The following is a 14,607-nucleotide window of genomic DNA, read 5'->3' on the forward strand; positions in this document are numbered from 1 at the left end:
CTAGAACCAATGCAAGTCTGTCGGCTTCTCAAAGCTCAGTCGTATCTACTTACCGTCAATTGTTTCGATACTAACATAAATATCCAGCGGGTACTCAACCTGGTTCGCACGAGCACTGCAAGATTTAGATAGCCCTTTGCTTACGATTAGCATGCATGCCGTGTCCTTTCCTCGAAAATTCATTCTGCAGCTTCTGTCAGCCAAGGGACTTGGACTATCAGAGTGACGATCTACGTGATTGCCGGCAATAGCCCTACAATCATCTGCGGGTACTGAGTCATCAGCACGCAGAAATATCGAACTGACTACGATTCCAGCGTGGGCAAGTCCAAAATCGAGCCCCGGACGGTAATCTCGCAAGCTACTAAAAGTTATTAGAATCGTGCTTTCCCATCGACTGATCGCCGCGTGATGGAGGGAGACCCTCTTTGTCGCTGCGTAAGCACGTAAGCGTTTCGAAAGGCGATGCAGAAGATAAATGCCATCATTACCGGGTCGTGGGTTCTCACTGCCTTTCTAGACGAGAAGAGGAGTTCGGGCGATCAACCCCGCGTTACTAGCCCTTCGCCCTTCCCGAAGGATTCAATCGGTTACAAATTCTGTCCTACAAGCATGCCGATTAGTTATGTCTCGTTTCCGTCTTTGAGGAGATTACAAGTTGCGCGCCTCCTCGGAGGGCCTGCGGCTTTGCAGTCAGAGTGCAGACGATCTCTTCCTCGAGCCTTGTGACAAGGAATTGCTCGAGAAGAATGGCATATCATCTGGAAGCCTAGGTCAGCGCTGCCGCCAAGTCAACTTTGTCAAGTAAGTCAAGTTGGCCCCCCCAACTTATTTGAACTTGACTTACTTGGTTCAACTTGGCAAATTGACCAAGTGTGGCAGTAAGAGTCGCTTTCTGACCCGAATTGGCTCTATTTGATCATCATCCGAGCTCGCCGCTATCCTCGCGGTATTCTTTCCCAATGGGATGCGCGAGGAGATTGCAAAACCGTATGCCGCGAGTCCGGCTTCAATCTTGAGGCATTGTAAGGACTCGAGGGTCCCCGGATGCATTGACTGACACTGTGACGTTATCGAGAGCTTCGAGAGACTAAAGACCCTCTCACAGTCAGCAGCCATCGCTGGTATAGCTAAGATATCTAGGGTAAGCTGTGACGGTGCCGGATATTCGCTCTTCTTCTTACACCACCGCCCAATGGGTTCATCCGTAGCCTCAAGCTTTGCCTTGTAGTACCTGTCAAGCTCTTCGAGTAAGGTATCAGGCTACTAATGATGCTGTAGCATCCGGCGCCTCCGAGCATCTAGCCAACCCTTCCAATGACTCCTCTCGTGCTTAAGGCCTCGTGGGGCAGAGTGGTTCGGTTGCTCGCTACGGTCGGCATGATCAGAGGTATACCAACGCTCGAAGTGGTCTGAGGTCCCTCTTGGCATCGCGAATTCATTCGAGTTGGAAATCTGCATTCCACAGACCTTCGAGATACGTCATCGAGTACTCGGGATGTAGGATAATAGAGGCCGCAAATAAGGGCGAGTCAGCGAGCTTAGGGTAGTAGATATTGAGCTTAGACCAGGCGCATTGGATCGAGGCAGCGATATAGCGGCCCTCGGCGGCAGCGATGCCAACTCTTTTACTTACATCACGGGCGAAGGGGTGGGTGTATTCATCTCGCATAGAGGTAGGTAGGTTGCGTAGGGCATCTTCGTTTAATTGTGACTGTTGAGACTGTTGAAGGCGGCGCCTAGGGCAAGGGATGTTAACTTCGTAACCCTCGAGCTGAGTGGGTAAGTTGCTAGACCGGACTGGGTGCCCTCCGTGCCTGTTGGCGGGCGACGATGGGCTCTGAATAGTATCATCGCCAGTATCCTGTTCTGCGTGGCCTTGTGCTTGCGAATTAACCACAGTTTCGGCTTTAATTAGGTCATAATGCTACTTCCAGGCTTTGATATCGAGAATGTATTCCATCTGTCAGAACCTGCTAAAGCATGCCGAATTTACGGCTTTGCCCATTGCCTTGTGTCTGCATCGTCAATCCGTATAGGGGCTCGAGGATATGTATCAACTCACTCAGAAGCTTCCGGTGGTCAGGTTCAAGATGATAATCGTCAGGAAAGGTTGCTACCCTCGTGTGCCTCTTGAGCTAGGAAACCGACGATGTCACGCTGCTTCCGTATGGCTCACTCAATCATCAGGTAGGTTGAATTCCACCTAGTCTCGTTGTTGTTGATGACTTCAAGGTCGGTAGTAGAGGCTTCAAAGTTGAATTCGGCTTCAAGCTGCGTTGCAATATCCATCAGTGCCTCCGACCGCTGCGGCGATGCCCGGATGTATTTGACGATGTTATGGAGCTTTGCGATAGGGCTATTCTTGCGCCATTACTAGAAGTCAGCTTCAGCATCGCCCACCTTAACTTCATCATCGAAGGCATCAACCCCGATGCCTGAGAGGGAGGCTTTGGCGATGAAGGTGAAGATATGGCCAAAACAGCGTACCCGGTGGGCCTTGACTTCATCCACATCTATTAGTAGTCTAGCACTTTGAAGAGAACCTCCAGTGTTGTATCGTTGTTCGCTGCAGTATCCGATATAATGATAGCGCGCTCCATATTGATCCCCCACTCATCGATGACCCTCTTGAGCATGTTGGCCAGAGTTGGACATCTATCGAATGTGAGTCGAATCGATAGATTCATTCGACGCCAAGTCTTACGAATGTCGAATCGAATTTCTTGGCGTTCGATTCGATGTCGAATCTACGACAGGCCCATTCGATTCGATTCGAATCTACCACCAGCCCGTTCGATTCGACGCGAATCGAACGGCGCCCTGGGTTCGATCGAAAATCGATCCATTCGGTCGAACGAGCGCTGTGGGCTGCTCAATGCCGTCAGGGGCTTGTTTTAGCGTGATTTCATTCACGCGTTGAGAAGCCCTGGCGCGATCTTACGCGTCTGAGAATGATTTGTGCCCTCAATGGACAGGGTGCAGTGTCGGTGCTAAGATGCGTGAGTGAGTGCATCCAAGCGCCCTGAGATTTCTATAGCAAAATAGGTATCTTGCAACGGCAGCCATCATTCTCTATGACAACCCCCAATTGGCTGCTTTATAAAACTTCAGCGCCAATCTATTGAATGGGCCTTTACCCAATTTCCATGACGACTATGTCGCGCGTGGGAGAGGTTGAAGAACGAGTCAACTTGGGTGTAAAATGCGACTGGGGAAGTTAGGAGGTACTAGCGCCTCCATAATAGAATAGGTGAGGACCCTGGTATCCTCTAACCCTGCGGTATAGGGTAGGCCCGCCCCCAAGCTTACTCCCACACGCGCAGCGGGATAATCCTAAAAACATGCCGATTATTCGGTAGAATGGAAGGAATGCAAACCAAAAAAAAATAGTCCCTCTAGATTTAGAACGTTTAGTAGTGCAGGACGTATGATAGCACCGCTGAGATGAGGGAGATAGTGGCGATAGCTGAGTGCATTCGATCATGGAGTAGGGCTGGGATCTACACGCCTTCACTGCCGCTGCTTAGCCTCAATGATAACCTATGGGTTGATGCACTTGCGTCGCTGAAGGAGACGAGCGATATCTAGTCAGATCAGCTTAGAACCCGTCTTTAACCAATTGACTTATGCTCCGAGACACCTCTACCGAAGTCACCAGTTCCTCTGATGTCATTCTACCTACACCTGGATTAGTCACACGTTCGATCGAATGCGAATCGAATTCGATCGAGTCTTGGCATTCGATAGATATCGAATCTACAGGAGACGTGTTCGATTCGATTCGAGTCTATGGGACATGCATTAGATTCGATCCGAATCTACAGAGTCGTGTTCGATCCAATTCGAATCTACGGGGGTCGCATTCGATTCGAATGCCAAGGCTTGGCGTTCGATTCGATAGATTCGATAGATGTCTGACTCTGATGTTGGCTATGTTCTCGCCGCTGTGGGTACCTGATTGACGTCGAAGAGCAAGAGGGCGATTTCGCTGCTGTTGATTCTTGTTAACGTAGTGTCTGAATATAGTAGTCTTCGCGTGCCGGTTAGGAGAGGTCTAAAGGTCGAAGGAGAGGTAGACTATTACAGACATCCCGTAAGTCAGCCTGGAGCTATTTTTTCTTCTTCTTCTCGAAGAGCTTTGACAGCTCCTCGCGGAAAGAGGTCCGCCCAAGGGCCAATTGGTCCGCCAGGCTCGAAACGGACAGATTGATCAGCTCCTTCATGTATTTATTCGAGAAAGTTGAGAAACGCTGGTCGGCGTCGATGATGTACGACAGGCCATAGTTCTTTGGCACGTGCAGCCCTCGCTTTCGTCATGGGCTCGAGCGAGGGGCGCTTCGAGGCGGCCACTTGAAGGTCGAAGACGGAATCGTGGTCATCGGCGGCATTGAGGGTCACTGGGGCCGTAGGGTCACCTGGAAGGATCCTATGCTTATTGAGACCGTCAGTAAGATCCGAGAGGGAGGAAGGATATATACTCTCTAAGATGTGCTAAAGCGGAGGTCGAGGCTTGATGTTGGAACGGCACAGGGCTCCCCATCTTGTCACAGGCTCGACAGTGCGGCTTGGTGGTGCCATCGGGATTTAATTCGAGTAAGAAGACCCCCGTAGTCCTTAATCCAAGTCGTCCGTAGCTGCCCTCCCTGCTTGTGGCCTGATCTCCTAGTATGTATGACCAGCCCTTTACATTGGGCGCGGGAGCGATTGCATGTCGTCGGTTGCGGGTAGGCCTCAATTGATAGCTCGTCGAGCTGCTGGGTCACAGTCTTGCGTGCCTGCGCTTGGCGGCGAAAGGAGGGCGAAGGCGGACGGCGTAGGGGTGCTCTCTAGAGTGCTCTAAGGCGTCCCGAAGGGCGAGGGGGTCCCGGCCTTCGTTGATGACACGCTAGATGAAGCGTCAGAGTGCGAATAGCATCAATTGGGGCGGAAGTGACCGTGGCAGAGGTAGTAGTAGTAGGATGTTATTGAAGGATGTAAGGACGAAGGAGCCCATGGCTGAAAGCGCGATATCCGTAGAATTTTGTGATGTGTTGACTCGGACAGCGCCTGGGCGACGGGCCGGCTCGTGTAATCGAAACTAAAACACCAAAAAATGACGATCATGACGTAAAAGGGCCACTTTTTCGGCCTCATGTTGGATCGACAGTAGAAAATATAGCAAAATACAGAAAACATCAGAAATACCTAATGTCTCATATAAGTCAAGTTACTAGAGGATCCTACTTGACTTACTTGGCTGACTTGACTTGACAGAACCCTCAGCTTGACTTGCTTGAATGTCAGCGAGCCCAATCTTACTCAAGCCAACTTGGCTTGACGGCATCGCTGGCTCAGGTCGCCTGGAGCTCGTTGTCGATCCGACGAGCGTGCTACATGACATGGAGGCGAGCTGTTTGCGGCTCTCCAGAGCTAGCTCTACGACGCAAGTACATGATCCTGTCACTGCCTAACGGTACCGTCCTTGAGAGTGTTTTGAAATACGAGGCCGATCGGCTTCACAGATCCGGCTATGTACCTGCATTCGAGGTTCCCGCCGAGGTGATCGAACGGAGACGGTCTGGTGATGAGTTTTGCCACCTAGTAGTGTTGGAAGACTCACAGGAAGACGGGCAAGTCTGTAACAGCATCTCTGATACAAACTGGGGCTTTTCATTTAAGAAGATACTGCCACAACAATAAATTTGAACCTTCCCTATTCGGGGGGGTTGGGGGAACTTGGTGCGTCTACTTACTTTTGTGGTTTTGCATCTGGATGGTCGGGCCATTAAGGTCGCAGGAAGTTAATGAGGGAAGTCAGCCGCCCCGTCGTTAGAGATACTAGGTCTTGGTGAAACATCCTACAGTTTTCTTGTCTTCTTGACCTGCGTAACGAGATCATGGATCCTGGATTGCCTTCCAACCAGTCTATTTCTCCCGAATTATGGCATTTGACCGCGTCGGGAGAGACAGGAGTGTCCTCTTGGTTACATCGCCTCCTTTCGCTTTCGCAAATGGTGGTAATGAAAGCTGCGACTCCGTAGGAGAGGGCTGAGAGAACGGTTTCCCTTCCAACGAGGAGAGGGGAGAAGCAAAGTAAAATAATAAAGAAAATTAAATAAGTAAATGAATAAAAAAAATACGGGACATGCAAAGGCGTCTAGTAAGTCAAAAGACTAACAGAATTAGATCCCTCCTAAGTAGAATTAAGGATTTTCCAAAACTCGTATCGCTTGATCCGAAACCTTGGCTGGCGAAAGCGAAAGAATACAAGGCGCATACTTCTCGAAGGCAAAGCAAGTCATTCTCTCACTCTCCTCCCCAACCGCGCCAAGGGGTAAGAACAAAAACCTATCCGTCTCGTCAGTGAGCGAGCTGGGCTCGTTGTCTAGCCTCAGTGACCAGGAGGAACTGAGTGAGGAGTGTGTACTCCTGAGAAGCCAAAGGCTTCTGACGCTCCTACCCTTGACTACAAAGGAATCAAGGTAAGACTTCGCTTGTTGTTGATTATCATGCTTCCTCAATCAGCTAGTCGAACTAGTGAGACATCATTTGACAGGCCTTCAATTCGAAATCAGGACGAATTCACATTCATCCTCGGATACACTCTGAGGAGAGGAACCGAATGTTGGGGGCAAGTCCGAGTAGGTATATATATAGTGAAATCGCCAGCCATTTTAGGACACTTGACCATGAGGGGGAAGGCTTGACTAGGTATCCTGTTGTGTGGGCCGGTGCAAATTGGACTTCGGCGGGCGGTGTATCCTGTTTCGGACGACGACGAAAAACGGCCCTCGGTCTACTTGTCTAAAGAGTAGCTTAAACTGCTGTGCTGGGATTGGAATTTGCGACCACCTGATCCGTTCACCCCAATAACCGAGTGCTCTCCTCCTCTTGCCTTTTTGTTCCTACCATTCTTTCCTCCCCCGCCGCCGCCGCCGTCCTTGTCGCCACCCGTCTTGGTCTTTCAATTAGTTTTACGCCCGCTATTTCCACCTGGCAATCAATCTACATTGTCTTCATGGGAACAGGTGCTTGCACAATAATGACGGCCGCCAGTGTCTTGGAACGTGCCAGGCACTCATTGGAAGGTTACTGGGAGTTGCTGACGTCTGACAAGAAGACACAATATCTTTTGATATGCTCGGTATACCTCTTGATCTTTGCGTATCACACCCGGCGCAGTCTGCCAGTCTACCATGCCAAATTTCGCAAGCAAGGCTCCTTCTCACTGGTGCTACATATCCTAACCGGTTCGTTCGAGCTTGTACGATATTACACCAGAGCTGTTGAGGGGAATGTGGTACCAGAAGTCCTCGACACCGTCGCATGCTTCGTCCAGGCATTCACAACTCTACGCCTCTCAAAGACCTTGTTGCGGGGCGACATATCGACACGACCATCTTACCAGGCCCCCGCATTGATGCGGCCCTTCGTCGGGTTGGCTGCCATCGTCTACCAGAGCGCCGCTATACACCGGGCATCAGTCAAGCTTCTCCACGCCTTCCTCTACACTCGAATGATCATATTCTTGGCCAAGAGGTTCGGTGTGGGTAAGATTCACTCGAACGCCACGATCTACGCGCATGCTGTTTTCCTGGGTGCTATTATAGCCATTCATGATTCTGGCTTGCCAGCCGGTGTTCCTGTTTACATCGGTATGGTAGGGGCTGTCATGGTCCTCAACCGATACGTTGCCGATCGTCTAGCCAGGTGTGTAACAATTAATGACCCTCTATCGATGCAATAACCTAACCCCGTCGATAGATCATCGACCTCCGAAGTCTCCATGTCGATATGGGAAAGAACTCTGATGTGCGTGTTGCTCTGGCTAGGGCTGGCTAACCTAGAAGCGATCAAAGAACGTGACCGCTATTCAAAGCCACCCCGGTCTGTGAACGACGAGTACGTCCAGGAAGGAATGTGAGGAAGGGAGGCGTAAGGATTTGAAGGCCGCGAGCGAAATTTCTCCCTTGCGCGTGGACGTAAAGTTGCAGCGTTCTTAGAGTCGTCTCGCAGAGGTACTCGCCGGTAGTTGATGGGATGAATATGGGTGAAAAGCAAGATTGCAGGAAAAGACGAAGTCAACCCGTTTAGAAGGCTAGCACTTGTCTTTTATGAATAAGCTCGACCGAAATCGTTCGCCACTTTTACAAAAAATATAAAAAATTCCTGGAGGCATGCCGCATACCTGATAATCCTCCTTTCCAAGAATAGCACCCCGATGGTACCCAATCGGAGTCCGCGTAAAGAAGGACTCGCATATCAAACGGTTTGCGCGAAAACTACCTTTCTCTTAGCAAGGCAGTGACGACCCACGGCCCACCAATAACGGCGTTTGAGCTACGACAGTGCCGCTCTAAAGACATGCGTGTCGCGGATATAGCAGGAAAGAGGGCTGCACATTGCCTGGCTCCTCGGTCGGTTGTGAAACCAAGTTTGGGTACATTTGAGCAGCTCGTGAAAGTATTATCTTTAAAATTGCCCGAGGTATACGGAAACGCTTGGTAGGGCCAAACTATGACCTTATTTAGAGATGTGTCAAACAGGGGACTTCTTCTTAGCTGTTGTTCGCGGTTTCGCAGTCATGAGATGAGAGAGGTGTTAGGGGAGCTACGCCATGTTTTTCAACTACTAATGCACTTAGGTTCGCTCATATTTTAATACATGGTTTCTATCCTTTCATTTAACCTTGGTCCTTTCCCTATGACCAATCCTCCACCACGGGGGAGGGCAGGTCTCTAGGCCATCACCATAGGAACTTTCAGTCAATCAGCAAGCAGTATATTAGGGGTACCTTGAGCCGCGCCAATGTTTACAATCATCTATCGGTCATGTTCCCATCTCTAGCGCCTTCACATAAAGGGTCTGTGTCTACCCAGATATAATTGCCGATCTCCCTAACTAGGGCTCTCTGACGTTAGACGCTCCTGAAGCTTTGGAGCCTCTACATCAAGGGAGGACGAGACTGCACTACTGGGATAGTGTATCTCTACCTTGAATATCAAGCGCTCGTCATGAGCCACGCTTGTTGAGATTACTTCGCCCCCAGTCAGTCTCTTTCTCTTCCCTCTAATGCACTTCCTGTCGACCCAAGTGCCGTCCGTAGACCGATTCTCAATCATGGCTTTGCCATATTCATCGTTGTGAACAATAAATTGAATATCGTCCTAAGCATCACCAGCAATGTGCGTAAATGGGAAGTCGCAAGCAGGCCTTCGGCCAAAAGCGTATTCCCTGTTAGGCACCTCCAAGGGTAGAGTAATCCGGTCTCCCAAAATGAAATTAATTGATTTCGGGTTTTTAGCAAGTTGACTGACTTCTTCTCTGGTGAGTTTGGACCATGGAATCAAAAAAAGGAGTGCTGTAGCGTCTGTCAGCGAACAACATTCTGAAAAAAATATTAGAGACTTTCTGTTTCAGAACAAGTCGGGTTCTTCGGCGAGGTAGGTGCCGGGTCGTTTACCGGGCATAACACCAGAGAGCTCTTCTTGGATGCAACCCGTTGTTCGTCTCGAGAGTCAAATGAGGCTTGTCTTTTCCACCAGCGCTCGCAATAGTCCAGACCATTAAGCGGACTATTAGTCCAGACCAATAGTCCGCGGACTATTAGTCTAGTCTGTATCTCTAGGACCAGACCGATAGTCCAGTCTGACTAATTTGGTAACGCCACCTCACCTACCCCACCTTGGCACCCCATAAGCCCTGTAGATGTACGGACACTTGGAGAATAGCCTTCAAGTTCGCTTGCCAATAATACAAACCCCACGGGACCCGCAGAAAGATTGAAAACGAAGATACATTAGCAAAAATTGGACGCTGCATGGGCTTTTACGAGATTATGACATAGCTTGGGAAAACGGATATGTACAATAGCAACTAGTGCCCTATTGGTTGTAAGCCACCGGGCGTAATAAATTGTGTGTGTGTGTGTGTGTACGGAGTATAATGACCAAGGAACGCGTCCCCCAAAATTGATGTTTTTATTAACGCGTTCATTCTGTATTTGGTATGATTAATCGGAGTGTTGAGTTCGCGTACTTCAATTCTGCCACTCCCACATGTCTAAGGAGAAAATCGTCAACTACAAGTCTTCTGCTCCAGCAATTTCCCTCCAACTATAATTGTTGGTATCACAGGGATACCCGTACGGGTTGCAACTGGGTGAGGCAAAAGTCACGGTATTCGTGGTGATCGTGTATTCTGCATGTCTAACTATCTAAGGGGTTGCTGGCGGTGATGGGCATTTGACCGTGGAATCGCGGGTGAATCCCCACGATCTGATTGGTCAGGGATATCCGATGTTAGGCCGGGATTCCCCTTACAAGCGCATCACCTTGCGCGCGGCCATCATGCCCTGTATCCGACGGTCAATCCGACAATAATACTGCCATTACGAACGCAAATCTCTTGTCCACTTGCGGCCTAACTGAATCATGTCTTCTATTAGTGATCCTGTCAGCACTCTTGATAGCGCTATCAACCATCTGGATGATTCCGAGCTTAGTGCGGCCACTTCCTCTATGGCACCTTCCTCGTCGTCGTCGACTGATAGCTTTCCCCGCCGGACGACATCTCCCATCTGGAAGTATTGTCGAATAGAAAAGGGCAAGGCATTGCCTGCAGGCTGCAGCCTGGGTCGATTCCAACGGAAGGAAATGGTGGCATTGCCAGCACTGCTTCAACAAGAAGAGAGAGAAGAGATACAATTACTCTGGCGGATCGTCCACAGTCATCGATCATTTGCGCAAGGAGCACAGAATCATGGTCTCCGGGAGGCAAGACAACCGCCGAGCGACGACCCAAAGCCGCCTTGGAGACATCACTACCTTCATGACCAATGATACTCTTGTCCCCTCTAAGAAGCGCAAGGCGACAGCAGAGGGAGATGTGTTGGATCAAGCCACCTTGCGCGAGTTATACTGCCGCTATACAGTAGCTTGCAGCCTCCCCTTTGCTCATGTTGAACAGCCTGCCTTTCGTGACTTCATCCGCTATCTTCGCCCGGCTGCGGATGACCTCCTCCCGAGGTCTGCTAATACGGTCAAAGCCGACTTACAATGGGGCTATGACAACAAAAAGGAGTTCGTAAAGCGAGCCTTACAAAATGCCCTTTCCTCTGTCCACATTGTTCCCGATAATTGGACATCTCCAAACTGCTTAGGGGTCATCGGTTTTACAGTTCAGTTCGTTACTGAAGATCACGGTCTGCAGTCCCTCGTGGTGAGGATAAAGGAGCTGGAAGGACAACACAGCGGCGAGAACATGACAGAAGCCATCATGGAGTTCATACGAGAATAGGAATAGCGTCCAAAGTTGGATACTTCATGATGGATAATGCTAGCAATATGAACACCATGATCGACAAAGTCTCCGATGACTTGGAACATGAGTTCGATGTTTTCTACGACCCTCTTCCTCACCAACTTCGCTGTTTCGGCCATATCATTAATCTGGCCGTGATGGAATTTCTCATAGGAAAGCGACCACCCACGACAGATTCCTACCGTGGACCGTCCGACGAGGAAGTTGAGCAATGGAGAAAGCGAGGGGCGATAGGCAAACTTCATAATATCGTCGTCTACATTACTTGGAGCCCCCAGCGGCTTCAAGCGTTCACGATCCTTAGCGACGGTCTTAGGTTACGGCGTGATAACGACACTCGTTGGAATTCGTGGTACAAAATGGTCGAATGGGCCCCGAGGTCTAAGGTCAGGCAAGCTATCACCATCTTTTGTGCGCAAGAGCCGGCTTTGCAACAGGATATCCTGACTCCTTCCGACTGGGCAACTTTGACCGAGTCTTGCAAATTTCTCGAGCCGTTTCAAGATGCCACAATGGCCAACGAAGGCAATCGAAATTCCATATGTGACGTTCTGCCAACTATGGATTATCTTCTTCATCACATTGAGACGTCCAGGGAGATCACCGCGGTCCCCCACTTGGCGACCATGATGGAGACTGCCTGGGCCAAACTAGCCGACTATTATGCAGCGACAGAGGATTCTCCAGTGTATTCAGCAGCAACGGTCTTAAATCCCTCGCTCAAGTGGGCATACATGGAGAAGACTTGGGAAGATAAGAATGAATGGATCGAGAAGGCTAAAGCTCGTGTAGAGCAGCTGTGGAGCAAGACATACAAGCCAACCACACCCAGTCCTATTCTCCGTCAAAGCGGTGCACCAGAACCCACTACAAGACGGCCGAATGGATACAACATCTGGATGAAAGAGCAAAAGGCCACGATTTTAAACATGGATGATGACGAGTACGAAGTATACTGGCGCGAACCTGTGATGATGATATCGGATCCTTTGAAATGGTGGCTCGAACTGGCTCAGCGAAGAAGATTCCCTAACCTGTCCTTGATGGCCATCGACATTCTATCGATTCCGCCTATGTCTGCTGAGACAGAGCGACTCTTCTCCAAAGCTAGACTGACAGTCACCGACCAGCGAGGATCTATGAACATTGAAACTTTGAATCTTTTGGAATGCCTACGATCCTGGGACAGGAGCGCTCTGATAGCCCAGTCGGAAGTAAGTTTTCCATTCTGTGAGGTGTACATACCATTTTCTAATTAATGAATTCTAGCGTGGCTACGTTGCTCCGGCAGCTACAGATGCTATGCCTGATGTTTAGGAACTTTGTGGGTAGGCTGGCGGAAGAGACATGATCAGGTAGTAGTGTATTAGTTATGTGGTGGGTAGCTTGGGGCCCGAGGTAGAAGGGAGAGCTAGACGTCGTTTATGAGGTCTAAACTATTAGTCTAGACTGTAGTCTGTACTGTAGTCTGGTCTAAAGATGACAGACGGACTAATAGTCCAGTCTGGGCATCTCGGCTAGACTGCTGGTCTAGTCTGACCCAGTCGGGCGGACTAAATGGACAGTCTGGAGAGTTTAGACGGACTGATTGGACTATTGCGAGCACTGCCCCGCATGCATGAATCCATGAGCATAATTCACGTCGGGTCCTTTGTGGCTAGAAAAAGCTGTGATTGGCCTGATAGCTTGAATTCCTTCACCAGCCGAACCAAAGTATATCCCTCATAAGCCAGCCAGCCAGCTCAATAATTAACCCTTGTGCCATACAAGAGAGCTGTAGGAGGACTCTTACGGTTCGCAGGAAGGAAGAATATGTCACGAAGTCCCAAAAAGAGAAGAAGAGGTTGGACCGTGAAAGAGTTGTCTGCGGAAGAGCAGGTCGAGTTAATTTCAAAGCCTTTAGCTTCTGCTATTGTTGGCCAAGGTCACACCTCCATACAGCTATAGGGGCTACTATATTAAATGCGCACCAAAACTTGGTAAATACTGAGGGGATAATTTGTTTCTATTCTAACCATGCATCTAGCCATTGAGTTTAAAATATCAGGTTTGAAACCCAAACAAGAGCCTGGAGGATATCATGCAACCCAATAAACAGTAACTATTATCACCACCATTTTTAACACCACGCTCATCTTTGAATCCAAGATTCCTGATCTAGGGGCACTACTTTCACTCCCACTAATGGTCACGCTTGTAGACGGTGAACTAACTACTCCAGAGATTGAAGTGACCGCCGATAGGTCCTTAGAGAGGATGGAAGCTCGCGCCTTTCATCACCTGGTACACTTGTCACTGGGTGCCGGAGTGCTTCAAATGCGGCTGAAAGAGCATCTTTCCTAGAATCCAGAGTTAGCTTTACTAGATTCATATTGATTGTTGTTCAAACGCACATCTCCTCAATTCCCATAATCTCCAACCCAGTATCAGTCGAACTCGCGATGGAGATAGTAGACACAGTCTTCATAGTAGCAGTAACTTCGCGCCTATTTATGATGGGGGTGCACTCTGATCGTCCCCGGGGCGTTTCATTGGCCGTTGGGACTGAATATCCACTAGTGTTCAGTGTGAGCTAAGTTGCTTTATGGATCTGATCATATATAAAAAACAGATTACCTGGATTTCAAGCTGTTGGCAGCGGCAAGGCTGATCCATGCAAGTGGCAAAATTACTAGGGAGTGCATTTAAGAGTTCAAGCGAGGACGATATTGCAAAATCTGAATGGCGAAGAACAGAGACCCCTTAAATATGGGCAATGGCTGGTGCCAAATCTGGACGTGCAAAATGTTATTTGTTAGATTGAGGTCGGATTTACATAATTATTGTAAGGTGTAGGGATATGATTGGTCAGAGCAGACCCTTAATAGGGGCTCCGCTCTTACGTACAAAACGGCGCACCTGCGCTATTTCTTATGTAGAAAACAAGGCTATTTCAATCTCGATATTCTGACCTTAGTCAGAGGGGGTGAGATTGACTCAAAAACCCCTCCCAAGGAAAAAGTGTGTACTGTACATTTGGGATGAGGGGAATAACAAAAGCCTGAATCGGCTCTGACGACACGCCAGGCACCCTTACTCGTACGTGAGGTGCTTTCCTAGAGATAACATGGACCCAACCGCGGACGACGACAGCGAACAGGATGATAATTTGGTTTTGCATTGCCTTTCCTCGGCTTTGAGTCTGAAGTCAACGTTTGTTACTAATATTACTGAATGACTCGCTGCCATTCTTTTGCGGAAACTGCCGTCAATCTATCGCTACACATATCATTTGAAAAAAGTCTTAACGCTCGCTATCTGCTC

The 14,607-nt window shown here is 49.2% G+C and overlaps 3 protein-coding genes across 3 annotated transcripts; 1 reads left to right on the forward strand and 2 right to left on the reverse strand.

Annotated features, from left to right (window-relative positions):
* Positions 1–1,438: 1,438 nt before the first annotated feature.
* BGZ61DRAFT_364527 (uncharacterized protein) lies at positions 1,439–1,690 on the reverse strand (the record flags this gene model as incomplete). The annotated part of the gene is made up of 1 exon (XM_046241527.1): positions 1,439–1,690. A coding segment is annotated over one exon (252 nt), but the record flags the coding sequence as incomplete, so codon positions are not given.
* Positions 1,691–7,024: 5,334 nt separating this feature from the next.
* BGZ61DRAFT_364544 (uncharacterized protein) lies at positions 7,025–7,906 on the forward strand (the record flags this gene model as incomplete). Its single annotated transcript, XM_046241528.1, has 2 exons — positions 7,025–7,692; positions 7,747–7,906. The coding sequence occupies 2 exons, from the start codon at positions 7,025–7,027 to the stop codon at positions 7,904–7,906; spliced, it is 828 nt and encodes a 275-aa protein (XP_046098330.1).
* A 5,481-nt stretch (positions 7,907–13,387) lies between these two features.
* On the reverse strand, positions 13,388–14,070 carry BGZ61DRAFT_460652 (uncharacterized protein). Its single transcript, XM_046247051.1, has 3 exons — positions 13,921–14,070; positions 13,698–13,859; positions 13,388–13,643 (listed from the first exon to the last, which is right to left on the reverse strand). Exons 1-3 carry the CDS (start codon positions 13,986–13,988, stop codon positions 13,517–13,519), a joined length of 357 nt encoding a protein of 118 aa, XP_046098331.1. The 5' UTR covers positions 13,989–14,070; the 3' UTR covers positions 13,388–13,516.
* Positions 14,071–14,607: the final 537 nt, after the last annotated feature.

Source organism: Ilyonectria robusta, assembly GCF_021365365.1.
Source record: "Ilyonectria robusta strain PMI_751 chromosome Unknown BGZ61scaffold_25, whole genome shotgun sequence".
Classification (NCBI taxonomy): Eukaryota; Fungi; Ascomycota; class Sordariomycetes; order Hypocreales; family Nectriaceae; genus Ilyonectria; species Ilyonectria robusta.